The sequence below is a fragment of the Atta colombica genome, unplaced genomic scaffold (genome assembly GCF_001594045.1).
Source record: "Atta colombica isolate Treedump-2 unplaced genomic scaffold, Acol1.0 scaffold52, whole genome shotgun sequence".
In the NCBI taxonomy this organism is placed as follows: domain Eukaryota; kingdom Metazoa; phylum Arthropoda; class Insecta; order Hymenoptera; family Formicidae; genus Atta; species Atta colombica.
In genome coordinates, this window is record NW_017259542.1 from 248069 (window position 1) to 269016 (window position 20948).

The window sequence follows — 20948 nt, forward strand, 5'->3', positions numbered from 1 at the left end:
CCATTATAGACATTTTATTAATTTCTAGTTGATTGTATTCTCATATATGCGATCTAAAATAAGATTCTTAATATTGTTTAATTTTTATAATGACTGATAATTAAACCAAAATAATTCGATGATCAAACTTATAAAAATGTAATGATAATTTAAAATCTCAGGATGAGGGTAATAAGGATATAATAAATAAACAGAACGCATGGTTGGAAACAAAACTTGTTGGCAACAAAAAATAGCAACCTGATCAAGGTACAAAACATAACCATATCATAACTTAAACGGCATCTCACGTGAGAGACGCGCGCGCTATACACTACACGCTTCGCTACATTAAGTACAATAAAAAAAGAAGAAAAAAACAATATATAGGTGTGTGACGTTCTTCGCACTCTTTTTGTGACGAAAACAAAAAATAAGCTCTTAATAACGCACGCTGATGACATCTTTACTAAATTTGCATATTTCCGCTACAATGATCCTTATAAGTTCTTCATAAATATATAAAATTTTTTCGCGATTCTTTAAATATGATTCTAATTTAGCAATAAAATTTTACAACGTCTTTGATTTACAAATGTATCCAAAAAATAACAGTAGACGATCAAAAATTTTACAAAATGGTTGACTATATATATATTTGCCAGACATATATCACGATATCCAGAATACTAATAGCAATCATAAATACGAATTCACAGAATTAAATCTTGCAGTAAGTTAGGTTAAATTCGTATCGTATCGTCCTAGTTGTCTCAATCATTAAATCTTGATTGTTTTTTAAATAAGATTTTAAACAAAATTGCAACGATACTCATGATAAAAAATATATTATCAAACACGTTCGCAAGTTTATACTTTCGTAAAATAGCATCAACACTCAGAGATGACGCGATTCAGCATATTGATAGCAATTAAATATATATTTTTTTATATATTCTCGATATTGAGAATAAAAAGTTACATGTCTTTCCTACGATATCATCTTTTCATGTTGCAATTAAATTTGACGCATTCTTTGCTTGATCAATTATTTTGTTAAAATGAAAGCTTTAATACACTTTCAATCTTTATTAATTTACGAACCACGTAATTATGCTTCAATGGTGAACGTAAATGTTAGTGACATTAATAGTAGCGGTAATCTTTATATTATATCAATATTTTTCGGTATCTTGAATCATTAGATATATATCGCTTGTGATAACAATAGTAATTATAATAAAATAATTTTATATGATTATTTCAGATCAAGCAATTTACTTTTTTCCTTATAGATATGTACTTTAACTGATCTTGAGATTTTAATTAATTTTAATTTCTCTTTTAATGAACATACATTTAAATTAAAAGCAATTAAAATTAACAACCTTCTCAGAAATCAAATTTCAAAAGTACAATCAGAAATATCAGAAAATAAATTGTATTATCAGAAATATCTTTAAAAGTACAAATACTTGATGTTGGAAAGAAACCGAGACATGTAAAATACAAGAGAATAGATCATTTTGTGTCTTAAATAATTGATTAAGGTATAGCATCACGCGTCAATTTTTATACCGTTATTCCATGCGACATTTCTTCATAATCGAGATACCGATGAATATATATATATACTATTAATACCGCTACACGGTATTGTTCACACGAGGACGCCGGTACCGACCTCGGCGTTGAACGTGACATGCTGGACATTAGAACCGGCGGAGGAGTACTGAAGTGTGGCGTTCACCGAGCTAGGCCTGTGATGGGCACCGGATGAGTGAGCACCTCCTTTACGATACACCTCCAGCACCAGCTGATTCGTAGCGGCCTGGATAAGACCTAGAATTTCATCTCGTGGTCTCGTTACGACGTTTGTTATCTCCACGAATACCACATGATCACCTGGCCGTAAGCCGGAACGTTCTGCCGGACTTCCTGGGTCCACGCGCTCCACTCGTGGTGGCCTGCCCCACGATAACGAAAATCCCCATGGAATCTGAGAGATGAATAATAAAACATTTAGTCAGCAAAGTTAATTAGTATTGCTATACATATTAGCAAACGTTAAATGTGTTTTTAATTTCGAACTTCTTTACATATTCTTATAGAAATTTAATACTACACAGAAAATTTTTTCTTACAAGGGAACCACACGAAGTGATAAATTCTGATTTTAATGAAATGTATACTTAGAGATTATATAAAAAGAAGAATTTAGAAAATGTTTCCGTTGCGACGGAAAAAAAGGTTTGAAAAAAAAGATTGAAGAATGAAATCATCCCGTGAAAGTTTAGGTTTTTTCGTTATATCTCGAAAACTATTCAAAATATCAAAAAATGTTTTATACAAAAAATTTACAATAAAATTACTCTTCCTGCTCCCTTATTCATTTACGTTAATAATATTTTTAATAAACTATTGTTTCAATTAAAAAAAATTTTTATTTTTAAAAAATATTATTGACGCGGATGAACATTGTAAAAATTCTGTATAAAACATTTTTTGATAAATCGAATAGTTTTTAATCGAATAGTTTTTAAGATATAATGAAAAAAGCTAAAATCCGCATTATTAAAGGTGATTTTACTTTTCAAATCATTTTTCCATCGCAACTAGCATTTTCTAAATTCATCTTTTTATATAACCTATGTATACAAAGTTTCATTAATATCAGAATTTAATACTTCGTGTGGTTTTTTTTGCTAGAATTTATTCTAAAAGTATGGAACAATATTGTATTTCGAAGAATTTTATGTAAATCTCTTTTATCTCACTAATAAAACTATAATGAAATATAAAATAATTTTAATTAATTTTATTGAAGTAAAAATCTTTAAAACATTGTATTGTACTACAAGTATCAAATTTTCAGGATAAATTTTAAGAAAAAATTCTTTCCGTATAGAAGGTTATGACTAATTATTTGTTTTGAATATTAAATTATTATTTGAATATTAAATTGTTATTTAGAGCTTTTAATACTCAAAATAAATAATTTCCAATAATAAATTAGATTTCTGTGAATGAATTATACGCGAATGTGTTATAATCTTGTTCATATAGAAAAGAAAATGTATAATTTAGCAACTTTTCGTCTAATCTCATGTTTTAAATGATTTAAAATTTTTATAAACGCACTTGATTGACCGAAGTTTGCCTTATCAACCTTCTCGTGATAGTACAGGGCGTTCTGCCGCCTTTCGCGGTGAAACCCGGGTGCAGGGGCAAACCTGTCAACGGATCAACTGGTTCCAGCTCCAAATGCCTCAGATACATCAGATCGTCTGTCCCTGAGTTGTTATTATCTAACTCGCCATCCTTGGATAATGGTGGCGACACGACGCAGTCTTGAGGTACACTCGCGAAAGGGGTGCTCGTGTTTCGGACGGATCCGGCTTCGAGAGGATGCCATGTCGCTTCCTGTAAGAAAAGTTTCATTTCTTTTCTTTTAATCTTCTCGAATTTAATTCGGACGCTTATTGAATGTATTTTTTAATTCTATCTCTAATTAAATTTGGAAATTTAAGTAAGAGGATATAAAAAATTTTTTAAATCGCAAGTTGGAAATCGTATTCTATTAAATTTTCGTTTAAAAAATTTACTTCAAACTATTCAGAGAGAAATTGAAATTGACGAAATTAAAAAATATAGGTTCAAGACTTGGCGAAAAATCTATTTAAATCAATTATTGCGACGATTTTTTTTTAATATAATTGCAACAGAAATTCCATAATGATATTTTAGTAATGATTATTATAATATCAAAATATCAATATCAAAATATAAAAAATGTAATACTGCAAGTGCGTTACATAATTGAACATTTGTTCTAAAGTGAACGATGTATGTAGGATATCATTTCAACGATTTAGCTAGTATTAGATAATGTCTGTGTTCGTAGTGAATAACCCACTTAACATGAAAAAATATTTTGAATTTTTAATATATGTATGTAACAGCCATTATACTTCAACATCCAAGGTAAAAAGATGAGATTATGATTTTATATGAAATGAGAAAAATTATAATAATTTTCCAAATTCTAATTGTCTGTAAATTTTTTTATTATTTTATTATTGCAAATATGTATTATTGTATAATATTTGTATCTATACTGTATCTATACTTTTTTGAGAATTAATATAATAATTCTCGCTAACAACGCTAAGAAACATTTCAATCGAGCATCGTAAATAGTCCAAGTTTCTCATACTTTTCCTTTGTGAGGTTTTAATGATTTATAGCAAAAAAAAAACTTTCTAGACTCCACTACTATATTCAAGGCTTAATATAGTAGCAAACTTTAGTAGACGTCTAGGCATCCGGTGGTGCAATATACTTGGAATAAATCGGCAGCAGACGTCTCAATCGAGAATCTTTCGAGTGAATACTTAATGTTTCGATATACTTATCCTTAGCCTCCAGGGAGAAAAACGCGAACTTTTTATTAATTTATAGTAAGAAACTTTTCGAGGACACTGAGAATTAATATATCAGCAAACTTTAGCAGACTTCTAGATACTCCATGATAAACGGCGTACATTCGCGAAACGAATCAAGAGCGGATGTCTGTCGATCGAACATCTCGAATATATACTCGAAGTTTCGTAATATTTACCTTATCCTGGGACAAAGGTAGAGGAAGAGTCATGCAACCCAGCAACTCGCTACGTCTGAAACAGGCAGAAAAGGAAACACGCATAAATTTCCATTGTCTGGAAAGGCTGCAGAATACATAAACATGTTCATATAGATGCATATACATGCACATGCCGTAGTAGATGGACGAGTGTCGTCCATCCGCGAGGAGCGGAGGAGAGTGATGTGTATATAGCGTCACCGTAATGTCTCGTACTGTATGCGAACAGTAGACGTAGGAGGGTGAGAAAGGGGGTGAGAAATGCACGTGGTAAACGTGGTGCGCATGATCTTGGGGAATCGATTCCCCTCCTACCGCAAAAGGGGAAACTCTCTCGGATGCCCCCAGAAATTACAATAGTTTAGACATTCGGACGGACCATCGACCGAAAAGGCACGCGGAATTGCATATGGAATTGCATAATTTCCTGCATTACTAAAATTCTTTCAAATCTTAATCAAGTATATTAAACAAGATTTTACCTAACAACAATAATTTACATCTATAATATATTTAAGAGATATTAAACATATGCTAATTAAGATATGTTAATTTTGCATTTAAAGTAAGTCTTGTATTAAAGCAATTTAATAAAATGCAAAACTATTGAGGTAAAAAGTTTAAATTTTTCAATGTTTATATAATACAAAGTGCTTTCCTGAAACATTTTAATCTGTTACAGAAATATTTCAATTGCAGAATGAAAAAGATTAATTAATTATAAAACGTTGTTGTTAAATAAATGTTTATGCAATTGCCATTAAAGCTAAAATAGTTCAAATAACATATTCGTGTTCGGAGAGTGTATTATCTTTGCGAAAACAAAGCTTCGTCGGCATGGCATTTTTCCGATAGAAGAATTTCTCGGAACAAGCTTAAAATTAGGTTGACTGCTTCGATTGGGCAATCCAAAGAATAAACAACCCAAGGCCGAAATGATGAAAGAAAAGAGACTGATCAATCGTCAATCGAATATTGAATGAGGAGAAACGCGTTTTCTTGTGAAACACCATCGACATGCATATGTAAAAATAAATACAGTAATAGATAAACGATTATCTAGATACAGACTTGTATCAGAACGTCGTTGCAAACCGTCACCTCAACGCTACCTTTGTTGTAATCGCCGTCGCACCGCCGCGAACTGTCATGAACATCGCGAACGTTGTCATGTTCCATTTTTATTAGTTTACGAAATTTATCCAAGTCTGAGACCGCATTTATAATTACTTGTATAACATCATTTCTAACTATAATAAAGTACACTATATAAATAAATTATACTACAATATATTGCGATGATTCGTTTAATTCGTTTAATAGTGAAAAATTCAAGCGGATAACTACTACTAGCTGAAATATTTTCTCACAGATTACATGATTTCATATGATTTCATCAGATTATAATTTTTTTCACTGCGTATGAAGTCATTTGGTAAAATATATGATTTTATTTAATATTATACAATAATTTCTCGTGATTGCATATGTAATTATCGGATATACAGAGATTTCATATGAATTTTATAATGATATTGAAGACTCTGTTCAAGATTAAAATTGATCTTCCTTAAAATTATCTTCCTTGGCCCTGGCAGAAGGGCCCGATGTTCGCGGCAATGTTCTTGATACAAGTACGTCTGTGGCTAAACATAAACATTTCTTTGGCGGCGAAAAATCGACTCTCAGCCGATCGATCCGATGTTCGTAGCAGCTTTCGAGACACCATCCACACTGTACACGTTTTGTTCGCGACGGCGTTCTATTACAAGTTTACATAATTTTATGCGGTGATGTTCGTGACAGTGTTCGAGACACTTCGTCTTCATCGCGATGGCGTTCACGAACAGCGTTCGTGACAGCGCTCTGCTACAAGTCTGTACGCGGCTTAATGGATATAAGTAAATAAGCGGATTTATACAGACGCAGGAGAAAAGATAGGAGGTATGAGAGAGATAAATTCGTTGCTCCAATAACATAAATTCCACAGACTATACTCTAGCTCTCGTGCGGTTCGTGCTCGTTTTACGAATTTCATGAGATTTTCCCACGCTGTACTGCCTCGGCGTACCTCGAGAGATTACTATCTCGTACATGGTACGAGGCATCACGTGCTTGTTAAGCTTCGTAAGTTAACGACGTATAGTTTACGAAGCTTTATCGAGATCAATTAAATCGTGGCTGATTCGCCGACCGAGGTTAATTTCCTCGTTTCTATCCCCCTCGCTTTGACTATTACAAGTGAAATAGCTCAAGCCTTATCACGACAACCTGTTCTCCAACCACATGTTTCAGAATTCGCTGAATTTGTTGTTATTTTTCGCTCTTTCTCTCAAGGAAATCATATTGTACAAAAATATTAAAAAAACATTTATCTTTATCTAATTAAAGTTTTGCATGTAAAATTTTATAAAATTAAAGGTTTATTAGAAAATAATAATTATAAAATAATAATTATAATCTACTAGAAATAAATCTAATCTATTTCTTTAAAAGAACTTAGGAAAAAATTTATTTCGCTTAATTTTCTAAATCAAAATTTTCTCGAATTAAATTTAAAAAAAAGTAGATTAGACTATTATTCTATTTTTTTTTTCAATCTCTTTGGGTAACTGTTTAATTAAACACGCTACGCGATTGCCTCTTCACGTATGGATTTTCTGAGAAAGTCATAATTAATCTTCGCGTAACAAAGCTGCGAGGCACTTGTGTTAATAAATAAATCCCCAGGAAACGAGACGTCAGATTCGCATGAAACTTTAGCGCGTTCGCCGCGGCCTTGCGAGATTTACGAACTTAATCTGCGTCAGTATTTTCTTGCACCGCTCCCCTTTTCTCTTTCTCTCTCATTTCCGCGAAACATGCTCACCTCGCACGACGATCCCGGTGCCAGACGGCGATGTCCAAGGACGTAGGCTTGTGACCGGTACAGTGACTATTGTATACCGGGCAGGGGAGTATGAGGATCTCACGAAACACCGGATTTGGTGTAGCACGATGAACTGCAGTCCTCTTAACGACTCCCTCGCCGTTGGTGTTCTTTAGACTCGCTTTGACGTACGCATGCACTGGTCCTTCGTATGCTCTCCTCAAGTCCTTGCACCTTATCACTGCGAGAATTATAAAATTTTGAAAATATAAAGGCTTGAAAAATATATACAGGATGTATCTGAAATAACACTCATTAATCATAGTGATGTTAGTCCTAATGAAAAACTAATGGTGCGTTCGAGGAGATGCTACCTCTGTCATTCTATATTTGTTGTTTATTAGACGTAAAACAAGGATAGAAAGACATAAATAGCCTCTCTTCGAATGCACCTTAAGTCGAAAAATCCTCTATCATTTTGCAATTTTCGCAATAGTTAACGAGATATTAATTTCTAAATATTGTCGAATAAGCAGATAAAATCGATGTATAAAACAATTTTAAAATATCTTTCAGTGTTCTTTGTGAAATATTTTGAAGATGTTTCTTAAAGAATTTTGAAAGATATTTTAAAGTTGTTTTATATGCATGGATTTTAGACATTTTGCTCATTGAATAACTAAAAAAAAAAAGTATTACGAAAATTGCAAAATGGTAGAAAACTTTTTGTCTTAATTTTTTATTAGGAATAGCACTATATGATTAGTGGGCGTTATTTCAGATACACTCTGTATATGTATATATGTCAAGGTTGCTAAGTTAAAAAAATAAAAGTTGAGTTAAAAAGTTAAAAAGTTAATTTTAATTTAACTTAGTTACATTTTAGACTCTTAACTTTTTAACTTTATTTAGTAACATTTTATCCGTTTATTTTAACTATTAATTTTTTATTTAATTTTTTATAGTTAAGTCTCAGATATAATATCGCGGCAAATTTAAGCAATACTTAAAATGAGATGAAAATTGCATAAGTGAGTAAATTTACTAGGTGTTGATCAATGAAATTATAAATATTCTATTGAATTTGCTCAGTTTTGTAATTTTCATCTCATTTCAAATTACACAAATGACCGCCAGATTTCAATCTATCAGAAACCGTGTATTTCGATGTATCTAGTTTCTGATAGGTTGAAATCTATTATTCCTTATTACTATCGCTACTTTCTCGTATTGTGTCTAAAGCTTTAGTCATATCACAGGCCAGTATTCATAGTCGAATCTTATATACTAAATAATACATACAAACAAAATATATACATGTAAATAAAATATAGAGTATTTTCTAAATGAAGTATATATTGTTATTTCCGTTATATGTAAATCTGAAACCCTGAAATCATGAATTAAAAAAATAAAAAAAAATAACTTTTAACTTTTCAATTACTTTTTTTTATTAACTTAACTTTTTAATTCTAATTAATTTCATTATAAATTAACTTATATCTTAACTTAGTTAAATTTTCAAGGTTGTTAACTTCAACTTAGTTAAAAAAAAAGTTAACTTACCTGATATATGCTTTATTATATTGTTATTTGTTTTAGAAGTTTTATTCTATTTTAAAATGGATTAAAAATAACTTCATGTAAAGATTTATGACTTTGGAAAGAGTTGCACTGCACATATGAATCAGTGATATATGAATAAAATAGAACTGTGTGTAAAGATTACGAAAAGTAATAAGCTTATATTGAGTTAGAAAGTGCTTGTAAAGAGAGAGAGAGAGAAAGAGAGAGAGAGAGAAAGAGAGAGAGAGAGAGAGAGAGAGAGAGAGAGGAAGAAATTTTTTTACAAGATGGTAAAAAGACTTTTTTATAATTCTATTTTTAGAAAATTGACGATTACTAGATAGAGCAATGTTTCAGCTTTAAGAATCTGTCTTTTTAATTGTAACGATGATTTTTAAGAGTTACAATAAAAATCAGAATATTCCTTTTTACTTAATCCGCGAGTAACTCAGGAACAAAAACTCGAATATTTTTAAAAAATGATTTTACTGGGAAAGCTTCGAGTTTTTACGATGGATAGTTGAAAATTTGCTTAAATTTTTTTTGGACACGCTATAGATCTTTAAAATGAAAAGAAAATTTTTTATTTTTTTCAGCTTGTAATTTTTTTTTGTATGTAAACATTACAAAACTCACATAAATTCAAAAAATATAGTAATCATTCGAAAGTAGAGTTCAAGTTTTAAAACTTTTCTTTTTTAATTTTGATCATTTTTAACGAAGATATTGATAGGGAAAGGTCTTTTTACTAACTTGTAAAAAGATTTTTTCCCTAACCCAGTATTTATGTAATTTCTAAAAAATAAAGGTCTCTCTCTCTCTCTCTCTCTCTCTCAATCAATCTTAAAATGTAATAAAAAATATAATTATTATTAGATAAATTTTGAAACAACATTTTTGCTCCTTTTTTAACCCAGTAGGCATCTCGAAACATTAATAGGCGCGTCCTGGTCATTTTAACCGAAATTTATTTTCGCACATATGTATAACTAGAATACATATATGATTATAATTACTATAAGTAACAATTAATAAGAAAATGTTCTGATAATTTTTTTATTAATCAATTAAAAACAAAAGAACGTAATAATTACTGGAAATGTATTTTTATGATATATCTTTATTTTAATTTTATCTTTTTTTTTGTTAAAATTATTGATTTGTTGAAATTATATGTAACGAAATAATAAGAAAATTATAATAATTTTATTTTTTATTTATAAAAATATAATAATGGCGGAGACTAGTGGAGACGACAAACACTAATGTGCGCGTGCTATGATCTTTTAGAGCGATCGTTACAAACATATCAAATTTTATGTAGATATAAGCATGTTTACGTCATCTATTTTCGCATACGAAAAAACATTAACAAACATTTACATAAAGATAAAAATATAATAACGCCAATAAATTGAAAGATATAAACAAAAAATGAAAGTGTATGGCAAACTTCTGGGTTAACAATTAACGAATGTTTTTTATAATAAAATAACTAATGAATTAAGCATGCGGGATTGGACATTTTACAGTTATAGTCACCTTGGTAGTTTTCAGACGTTCTTTTAATTTATATTCGCATGCTAAGGAGGTCTAATAATGTAATGAAAGAATCAGTAGGCTGTTACGACCTTTGCCCTATTTCATTTTTATTTCACCTTCGCATTCCATTTATCCATCTAAGTTTTATCGATGATAGAATGGAATTACGAAGACGGAAGTTTAATGAATAAGAAAGTGAATATGCAATCGTATCAGAATAATCAAATCTTTTTACAGTTGACATTTTCATTGTCAACAATCAAAGTCATAATTTACAATGTAACAACGTCTGGTTTTTAATTATGGCTACAAAAACAGCCATATAATAGCTATAACTTTTATATAGTTGTTTTCCTTACATTGGGGCTTTTAGAAAGACCAAAAAGTTGCCAAAATTAATATATATGTAGCACTTAACATATGCGGTAATAAACTCCGCAGTACACAGAGCATATTTTGTTAGTTTCCTTTTATTATCATAAATTCCGCTACATTTAATTTGGACATGTAGTCACTTTAATTTGCCGTAATTATACTATTTCGCAATTATTTAATATTTACAACTTTTATCACTTTCCGTGATAATTTATGACAGTGTTTTAGAAGCCAGTGACGAAAGTAATTTCCACAATGCATGATTTAAAACAGTGAAATTGTTTCTCATTTAATTATAAAAACAAATATAACATCTTTGCATATAACAGTTTTGCATACTAATAATAATTATTGTGTGTAATTGTTTCATAATTTCAAGATCATTAAAAGAACAAAAATTTTTAATATTATAATATGCACATATAGAGTGTATTAGTTTATTAGATAAAAAAACAATTCTGCCTTTGTTAGTGTTAATTTTTACTTTGACGCATTCACACAAATAATATACAGAAATAATTAAATTGCGTCATTATTTTATTACTTTAAAATGTTAAAACTGCTTTAATTACTACTTAGATTTAATTTGTAGTAAGTTTGCCATGTAAATACATACAAATTGACTTTAAAATTTTTCAGTATATTAACATCGGACTTTAATATTTAATTAAATTAAACCGTCTAAAAATAAATAAAATAAAATATTCGTGTATACAGTCGAATAGAAAATGTTCATTTATATACATTGCGGCAAATTTTGCATTGTGCGACGGTACTGCGGACAGGAGGAATCCCGGAGAATCTACGCTCCAGGTCCAGGCTCGCTCTTACGGCCGACTGTACCGCGGCATTCACTACTTGCGCCCGAGGCCGTCTGGCCGATGCGGCATTCGCCACTGGCTCCATCCGTGCCGAGGATTCGCATCGCGCGATCCACTTTTCGGCGATTACCACGCACTACGACATCGTGCTTCGAATAATCCCTTCGAATAATCTCAATAAGCCGAAGTGTAGGTTTAATTTGCAAAAAAATGACGCACATACACACATCACTATTTGTTACTGCAAATAATTCTCTTTTCTGATGTAGATATATTTTCTGTGCTAAAATAAATATATATCCGTAGAGAAAATGTTTACACTGAAAAGTATCACAGCATAAATAATACGAACGAGATTTCTAGGATAAATTGTGTCGTTGTGCACTGATTTTTTTTCGTTTGTCAACTCACCCTCGTATATAAAAATTAAACGGAGATTTCTGAATGACGAAAGATGACGAAGAAGCTGTGATGTCACGAGAAACAATCGAGGATGATTAACTGATTCCTACGAAATGATCACTAGACGCGTCAGCAAGCGGCGCATCGACCGAATACGACGCATCTCGCTTCAAGCATGGAAAGAACCACTAGCAGAGCGAATCGACGGAATGAATCTCATCGTTCAAAAACGAGAAAAGATCGCGACTGTGTAAAGATAACGCAACGGTGATCAATGTCGATGGGCTTACTAACCGGAATTGAATCGCCGGGAGGGTCTGTGGGTTACTGGCACAGTATTATGCCGAGTGCAGGGGTGCCGAGCGCCCTCGAAGCACCTCCTCTCACGACACACAACTGGCGCATGTCTCGTGGCAGCGAAATTTCAGGGGTGTGCAAGGGTGGCAAACTACCCCATGACTAGACATAATTGGAGAATAACGAATATTTCTTTCTTTTGTTAGAAAGAAGCAGGAAATTTTATCTTTAGAGAGTTAATAATGTTTAATAGTTGTAGCAAAAATTGCATAGCAATAATAGCTTTTTAATTATTTTTAGATAAACATTATTGCAAAATTATTATCTTTTTTTCATTATTCTTTAACATCAATTTAGAATTATTGAAATTTATGCCCCATTATCCAGATATATTAATAGATATTATATATTCATAATATTTTAATTTAAACGTGTCTTTTAAATTTGATTGAAATATATTTGCATTTTCTTTCTCCATTAATTCAGGAATAATTATCTGATTTTTTCTTATGTAAACGATTACCTATATTTTTAGATTTTTACATCCCAATTAAAATCTGACAACATATTGGATATTATTAATTGATTTTTGATTTATTAGTATTTAAATATTTTATAAATATTAGATATGAATTTAATTATATAGATATAAAAATACCCCAGGTGACTATTCTCGAATTAATCACAATTAATATCCATATAAAATATGAATGTGAACTCACCTCGAACGTGTATATGCTCCGCCACAAGAGAACACTCGATTTCGATCGATCCGCGACAATTAGATCTTGTTGGCAGTTCGCCCTCGGGACTAAACTTCAAACATCTTCTGACAGTTGCAACCAAGGGAACTTCCGGAGTTGTCGACACAGAAGTGACGAATGATTTCGAGCTATGCAGATCATCCATCATGGACGACTTGGGGCTATCAAGGTCCCAGGAACTGGTCTTCCTGCTAATATCGTCCCCCTTACGATCTTCAACACTGTAGAAGGACATTTTTGTGACCGGCACATGCTTCTCGTCCAAGGTCGAATCAAGATCTGTCTCCAATGCGAGCTTCTTTACATTTGGATTGATGGCTTCGACTAGCGTGACCTGATTCTCCTTTATCGAAGGACTACATGTCCTCTTGGCTCGTTTGCCGTCCACCACTTTATCGCCGTCCTTTCGCGGACGTTTCCGGCGAATGCCACGTTGCCTCTTCAACGTGAACTCACCATCGAGGTCATTCAGAGGCGACGTGAAAGCCCAGGACACCGGTGAAGGGTCCTCCAGAAGTTGACTGACTGACGATATGGAACTGTCGTTACGTGCCGGCGATTCTTCCTCTACTACCTCTGCGATAGTCTCATACGTATGATCCGTCATTTTCGATTCCGGCCGTTTTTCGCACGACGCCTCCAGAACTTTGTGTCTTTCCTCAGCGTCACCCAGAAGAATTTCTGCTACGGTCTTGCTTCCAAAATTGATCTCTTGCTCTCTGCACACATATTATGATTTGATGATTTTTAAATTGGAAGATTTGTGTCATAATAAATTTATTCTCTTATTATTTTTATACATATATAATTTCATATACAAATTTTTAAATTTCAACATTGTAATTGTTTTACGAAAGTACAATATTGATTCGCTCAAAGCAAAACTATATAAAATATAGCAGTCAAGAATTAATTCATGTTTGTTATTCTTTGTTTATTGAGTAATAAAAGTCAATGATATTTCCCAATAATATATGAACCAAAAGGAGTTTAAAATCTTATTTTGCGAAATTATAATATTGGGTTGAGGAGAAAGTTTTTTCATTTATTTTTATATAAAAGTTTTTCATTTGTTGCGAAATTTTCATTACAATTATATCATTTGCTAGAACAAAGTTTCGGTTTTAAGAATCTGTTTTTTTAATTGCAGTATGATTTTTATCGGAATTATTTATATCGGAGTAATCAAAGTCAGAATGCTCCTTTATTTAACTCACGAACAACTCAGGAACAAAAAATCATAGGAACATTTTAAAAAATGATTTTATAAGCTTCAAGCTTTCCCGATAGGAACTTGAAAATTTTCGTAAAATTTTTGAAAATATTTCGTAAATTTTTTTTTAGGCACGTAAAAGACTCCCAAAGTGAAAACAAAATTTTTCATCTTTTTCAGTTCGTAGTTTTTTATATATAAAAATTACCAAACTCACAGAAATTTAAAAATGTAATGACCTTTCGAAAATAGAGATTTTAAACTTTAAACTTTAAAACTCTTTTTTTAATCCTGCACACACTGGAACCCCAGCATCCCCGGAACCCCAGCGCAACTTTATAAATCAAAATTTTTTCGTGTTTCTAAATTTTTCTTTTTCTTTAAACTTATATATCTCGAAATTTCTTAATTCTATTTCGACTTTTACATATTATAGGTTTGTTCCTTAATCAATTCTTCATTGATTGAAAAAAAAATTAATTAAAATATATTCATTTTTACAGAAGTTACGATAACAAATATGGATGGGGTCGCAGAGATGGGGCCCCAGTATGTATATCAAACGTGCAAAAAACAAATGTGTAAAGCTAGAGTTAAATTTAAATTTTATTCGACGAAGATATTGTATATATAATTTTGAATTAAAAAATACGAAGAAACTTTCTCCCCAACCCAATTATAATATTATATTTCGATATTTTTAACAAAGTTCTTCCAATAACTGCAGGTTTTTCACCGCACTACTCATATCCGTTGCAAAGAATTTATAATTATCACTTTATTCAATTACTTTTTTTATTATTATCATCTTACCTGTGAAGCACCTCCGTAACTGTGTTGTCCATATTCTCATACTTCGGTAAGTCTTGATCTATGGTGAGACTGGACAACTTTCCAACGAGCGGCGTCTGTCCCTGAGCTGCCTTCATCTTGAAAGGACTGATTGCTTGAGCAAGTTTAGTGTGATACGGTGTCCGGCATCGAGCATGAATCTTGGTTATCTTTGCTAACTTTGGTAAATACGGTGTTCTTATAAGCCGCGTCTTTTGCTCAACGTTTTGGGAATAGACTTTAGTCTTCGTCCCCAGAGGCATTGAACCTGCCTCCATCACGTCTTCAGGGCTGGTCGCCATTGAGATTTGTTGGAAAAAATCGGAAACATGTGACTGCAGATTCGCTCGTGCCTCATTGACAACATTTTGCGGTAATTCGTTGTCGCTCTGAAAGTTCTTGGCACAACTGTTCATGAAGAGTGCGGGATCTGTCGGTAGAGTTAAGGCGGTGGAGCACTTGCTACCAGGTGGGTAATATGTGAGCGGTCCAATGTCAGTATCTACTCTTGGTGTGCTTTGATAAAAGCTCTCAGACACTGAGGAATTTTCTCCTGCTTGTGACATAGATTGGCGTTTGTTTGACCTTAGATGTGGCTTTGTTGCCTGTAAAATACATTGAGCAATACATCTTTTAATACAAAAAAAAAAGAAACGCTACTAGAAGAATCATTAAGAAATCATGCAAGAAAGAATCATGCAAGAAAAGCAATTTTAATTTCAAATTGACTGTAATATTTTATAGTTAATAAAATATTGATCAAAAGTCGCCATAAGTATAATGATAAAAAATAAATAAATTTTGTTGTAGCATCATTTGAAAGTTTTTTGGATCTATTTTGGATCTAATCAGGTTGAAAAATATTGTTATATACAGTACACTGTTATTTAACTATATGAAATACTGCTAATTGCATTACTATTTTATTTATTACTAAGAAAAAAAAGTTGTTGTTAACTTAACTAAACTGCGTTTAGTTTGTAATGATTATTTCAAATATTTATATATTTAGATTAACAAAATCTTGTAATTTATAACATGTTATTTGTTTGAATTAACAAATATTTGCTTGACAGCCCGTGATCGCTACATTTAGTTGAATCAACTAATTTTTTTTTTGAAACAGCAACTTTTTTTCTCGGTGTATAAGAGAAAAAAAAGTGAGTTTACTATTACCTGAAAATATGTCCTCAAGTCAGTTCCACTACTCCTACATCTTCTCCTTCGAGCTGGCGTTGTTCTGGATGTGTTCGACACATTCTGAGTAGATACTTGTCTTGTTCGGCAGCTAGCAGAAGTCGGTGGTGTGTTAGACAAGTCTCGGAAAGGCCGGCGAGGAGGCTTGTTCAAAGTGGGCGGACCGTGAGGTGTCGAACTGGTTGTCGACAACGATCTCGAAACCGTCCACTTCAGCATTCTAAATGCTAAACAAGAAGAAAGAGAGAGCGAATGATAACAGACAATTTTAAAAATAATTGGAGAGATTATTGATACACGGCTGAAATATCTAAAAATTTAACTAGATCTGCAAATAATTTTGTTGAACCTATGAATTACCAAAATAATTATGTAAGATACTTAAGTTAATTGTTAAAATATTAAACTTTTCATAATATTGCTCATCATGTTTAAGTTTTCTACATAAATATTTTGATCCAATATTTTGGTCCAACAAAATTATTTTGAGATCTGTATCTAGTTAAATTTTTAAATATTTCAACATACTGTTTCTTCTGTAGATGAAAAATCTTTGTCAACTTCAAAATCAACATTGATATGTGTGTATCCTATCTATACATAAAAAGAATAATCTAGATAATAAGAGACATTGAGAATTTTCTCAACGTCAAGCATAATTAATTTTCTAGGCTATTCTTTTTATGTGTGAATTGCCATCCCTTTAATTCTCTAATGTATATGTCAAGTGTTCCGGAAACCGCAAAGCCGAAGCGATTATTTTCACCTCAACACATCACTTTCTGTGTGTTCACTATAATAACATTTCATTAAAGAGTCCTTCACATCTAGTTATTTCCTTCGTACAAAGGAAGTCCAAGGACTGGGCTGAGCTGTCATTAATCTGTGACGCACGCGTACGGCGTATGTGAAATGTATGGGAATACACATGAATGGGAAAGTCGTTGGGTTTTACTAAGTCTCGATAAGGTCGACATTTCGTCAGGTACGCCTATCGGTCTTCCGGCCAAAAGCGAGGTGATCGCTTGTGTCTAATTATATAGGGAGAAATGTGTATACGACACACAAAACGACAGGAAACCTCGCGACGAAATCGAGAGAAAGAAAGAGAGATAGCGACATGCACCTGTCACGACATACGGGAAATAGTGAAACAGGTGAAAGATGCCGTACACCTGAAAGACGGTTTCACCAGTTAGCACTTGCCTAGACACCATGCTTAACGATCCCTTAAATGGCTCCTAAAACTGAATACCGATATATATTATAGCATCCTTTTTCTCTTTCGTTCTCCAGAGCGTAATATTGTAAACGAGAAGAATCGAGTGTAATAACGGTTGAGGAAAAAAGAACATAGTCGAGCGTACAAGCCGAATTATTGTTTCGTTTGGGCTCTGTGGTTGTTGCTGCTGCGCATATAGCCGCTGACTTGCAAAATTGCTGATCCGATTAACTCGCATGAGCGCTAGTTCATCACGGCCGGATTGAATCAAAATTTTTCTTTTGAACATGGTATTCGCATAACTTGGTTATTCGAGAAAATAGCCAATATTTTTGTGAACACTTAAATTAAATTCATTTAATCTCGAGTCTTGTAATAATATTAATCTTTCAGTGCCTTCCTGACGTATCAAGTTTTCTTTTGTCAATGCTTCTTTAATTCTTTTTCTATTGCTTGTAATTTTTTGTTAATGATACCTACATTTGCTTTTTTATTAATAAAAATATATATATTTTTAGTACCTCATTATATTTCTTAATGTATTCCCATTGAAAAAAATCCTTATACAATACATTTATTTTTATGAAAGTTAGAAGCAATCGAATTAGATTGCATATGCCATATTTACAATAAATTTATAATTGTTTTCATTTCATAATTTTCCAGAAAACATCTATTAATAATAATATAACCATTAATTATAATTTTCTACTCAACAATATAACTGTAACAATATAATAACTGTAATGTAATACATATATGTTACATTACAATCATATTATTGAGCGGAAAATTACCAAGCATACCATTACCAAGCAGAATAACAATTATGTTGTCAAAATGTCTCTAAAATAATCATTAAAAGTAGTTTTTCAATTATTTTCAATTCATTTTATGTCATTTTGACGTTATCGCGAATTAACTTGTTGTTCCGTTTGGATATATTATTGTTGGTGTTTGCTGAATTGCATATGTCGTTGACTATGTCATGTAAAATTATTCTTTTATATATATATATATACATTGAGTGCAAAAGTATTCGTATAAAGAAAATATTTTTTAAAAATACTTTATTTTTAAAAAGTAAATATTATCCAGCGACAAATGAGTCATCGAATTAATGTCGAATCAACATAAATACGATGACTTCAACATCAATTTGACGTCGATTCGACGTTTAATTCGATCATTTTTTGGATAACAATTTATTCATAAAGAATAAAATAGACAGTTTCTTAAAATTATATATACCAAAAAGATGTGTATTAATTATACAAAATATATCATCTGAAAAATAAGCGAAAATTAAAAATTGTCTTGTTTGAATGCTCAAAAAATATTCATACGAAAAAATTCAGAAAAATTTAGCTAAAATCAGGAACACATGCGAAGCTCGTTTATTTATGTTAAAACAAAATATATTCATTGTATAAAATTGCTAATTAATGTTCATGTTTTACAAATAAGGCTTTTTTTATAACAAATTTCCTTGTACAAATACTTTTTGCTCTCACTGTATATATGTACATACATATATCTTTCTCTCTATTAAATCATAAATATTTTCAGTAATTTAATATCACTCCTTTCATTATAAATTCTAGATTAAATCTCCATTTAAGATGAAAAGAAAGTGAATATATATTTAGGAGATCCTGATCTCGAGTTTGATCTTGACCCTGAAGGAAACCTTCCTGAAAAGTCGCGCGGTCGGAATCATGTCCGGGGCAGCGCGTAAAAACGGTGGCAGCAGCACTAGCAGTAGCAGCAGCAGGTTTTCACTTTTAACGGTTCGCCGAGGGGGGGGTGCGGCGCATTGTACTAGCTAGGTATAAAAATGCATTCATTTGCATACAGGCTGTTGCCATGCTGCGCGCGCGTTCTCTCCTGTTCTGCATTTTTTCGCGTGCGCTCGCGTGTGCGTGCCTCTCGTGTATCTACGCGTGTATACGAATGTCTGTCGCGACAGTACCACTACCATTTCTATCGGCCTACGCGCATGTAAAAACGGTCTTGGCACCTGCCCATATGGTGGTGAAACGCACAGTGGGTCCCATCTGGTATCGCTCAACCCAGTGTTAGGTGGAACCCCGATGTCGATACATGGCAAAGACGATGGTTATCTGACATCTATGAGAAGGATTTCCTCAACGTATTTCTTCGGAAACCTCGCTAAGCGCACGTGTCATCAGAGTGAAATCTTTCGTACAAAAGAATATAGAAATATCCGTTATAATTTAGAAATTTTGATATTTAACTTAATGTTTAATGTGATTATATTTGTATTATAAATCTAATATGCATTTATAATTCAATATATATATATATATATATATAGTATACACTATATATATATAGAATAGCATCATTTCATTGTTTTCCTTAAAAAAAAAATGCTTATGGCCATAAAAATATATTTTTTAATTAATTTAATTCAATACAGAATTGAACAACCACAACTTGCCGTTGTAAAAAATTGTTTTATTAGATTTATGAAAAATTGTAAAAATTGTAATAAATTTTATTAGATTTATGAAATTATACTTAAATTTTGATTAAAAGAAGGGATTCTAATTTTTTCTTCTTTAAATTAAAAGAATCTTTTTATTGAAACAAAATCATTTTCTAACGAATTTCTGAAGGTTTTTTTAAGCAGTACATAATCTCTCTTTCAACATTCGTAAGTGACAAGTCATGCTAGGTAAATGACATGCAGAATATCTAAAACCTTCAGAATGTTCATCGGTGACGACTTCCTCTTGAATGAGTGAGTACAAGTACAAGCGGCGAAAAGTATTTGTCTGTATAATTAGACGCTAGTTCGTCATTCGAAATAAACGACGGTCAACCTGCACCTGTGATAAAACAATGTTTCCGTCTGTTTCCGGTTTTTAATTATACGATATATTATAGTACACATTAAATTGTATATCTAGCATTTTACTGTTCATTAGTTTGAATGAAAGGTTTTGCACTTACATATGTATCATTTTACTCCAGTAGAATCCAGTAGAGTTGAGTAGAATACAAAAACAATAATGTTATAAATTATGGTCGTGACTAGAAAAAAATTTTTATTAAAAAAGTATACTTTTTTATTGAAAAGCAGTAAAAGCATTTTCGTCATTGTGACTATAAATTAAACAATGATTACTATGATAAATAATTAAGAAATTATTTACAAAAATATTATTTACCCAGAGAGATTATTATATATATATATATATA

General features: G+C 31.8%; 1 protein-coding gene across 1 annotated transcript in view; it reads right to left on the bottom strand.

The window, feature by feature from the left end:
• LOC108691800 overlaps nucleotides 1-20948 on the bottom strand; it is a 38535-nt gene that overhangs the window by 7836 nt on the left and 9751 nt on the right. The window contains exons 2-8 of the mRNA XM_018199711.1: nucleotides 16478-16725; nucleotides 15284-15906; nucleotides 13216-13976; nucleotides 7491-7731; nucleotides 4601-4655; nucleotides 3121-3402; nucleotides 1664-1978 (exon numbers count right to left, since the gene is read on the bottom strand). Of these exons, the coding sequence (XP_018055200.1) occupies nucleotides 1664-1978; nucleotides 3121-3402; nucleotides 4601-4655; nucleotides 7491-7731; nucleotides 13216-13976; nucleotides 15284-15906; nucleotides 16478-16717 (2517 nt within the window). The 5' untranslated portion in view covers nucleotides 16718-16725. The remainder of the gene's footprint in view (nucleotides 1-1663; nucleotides 1979-3120; nucleotides 3403-4600; nucleotides 4656-7490; nucleotides 7732-13215; nucleotides 13977-15283; nucleotides 15907-16477; nucleotides 16726-20948) is intronic.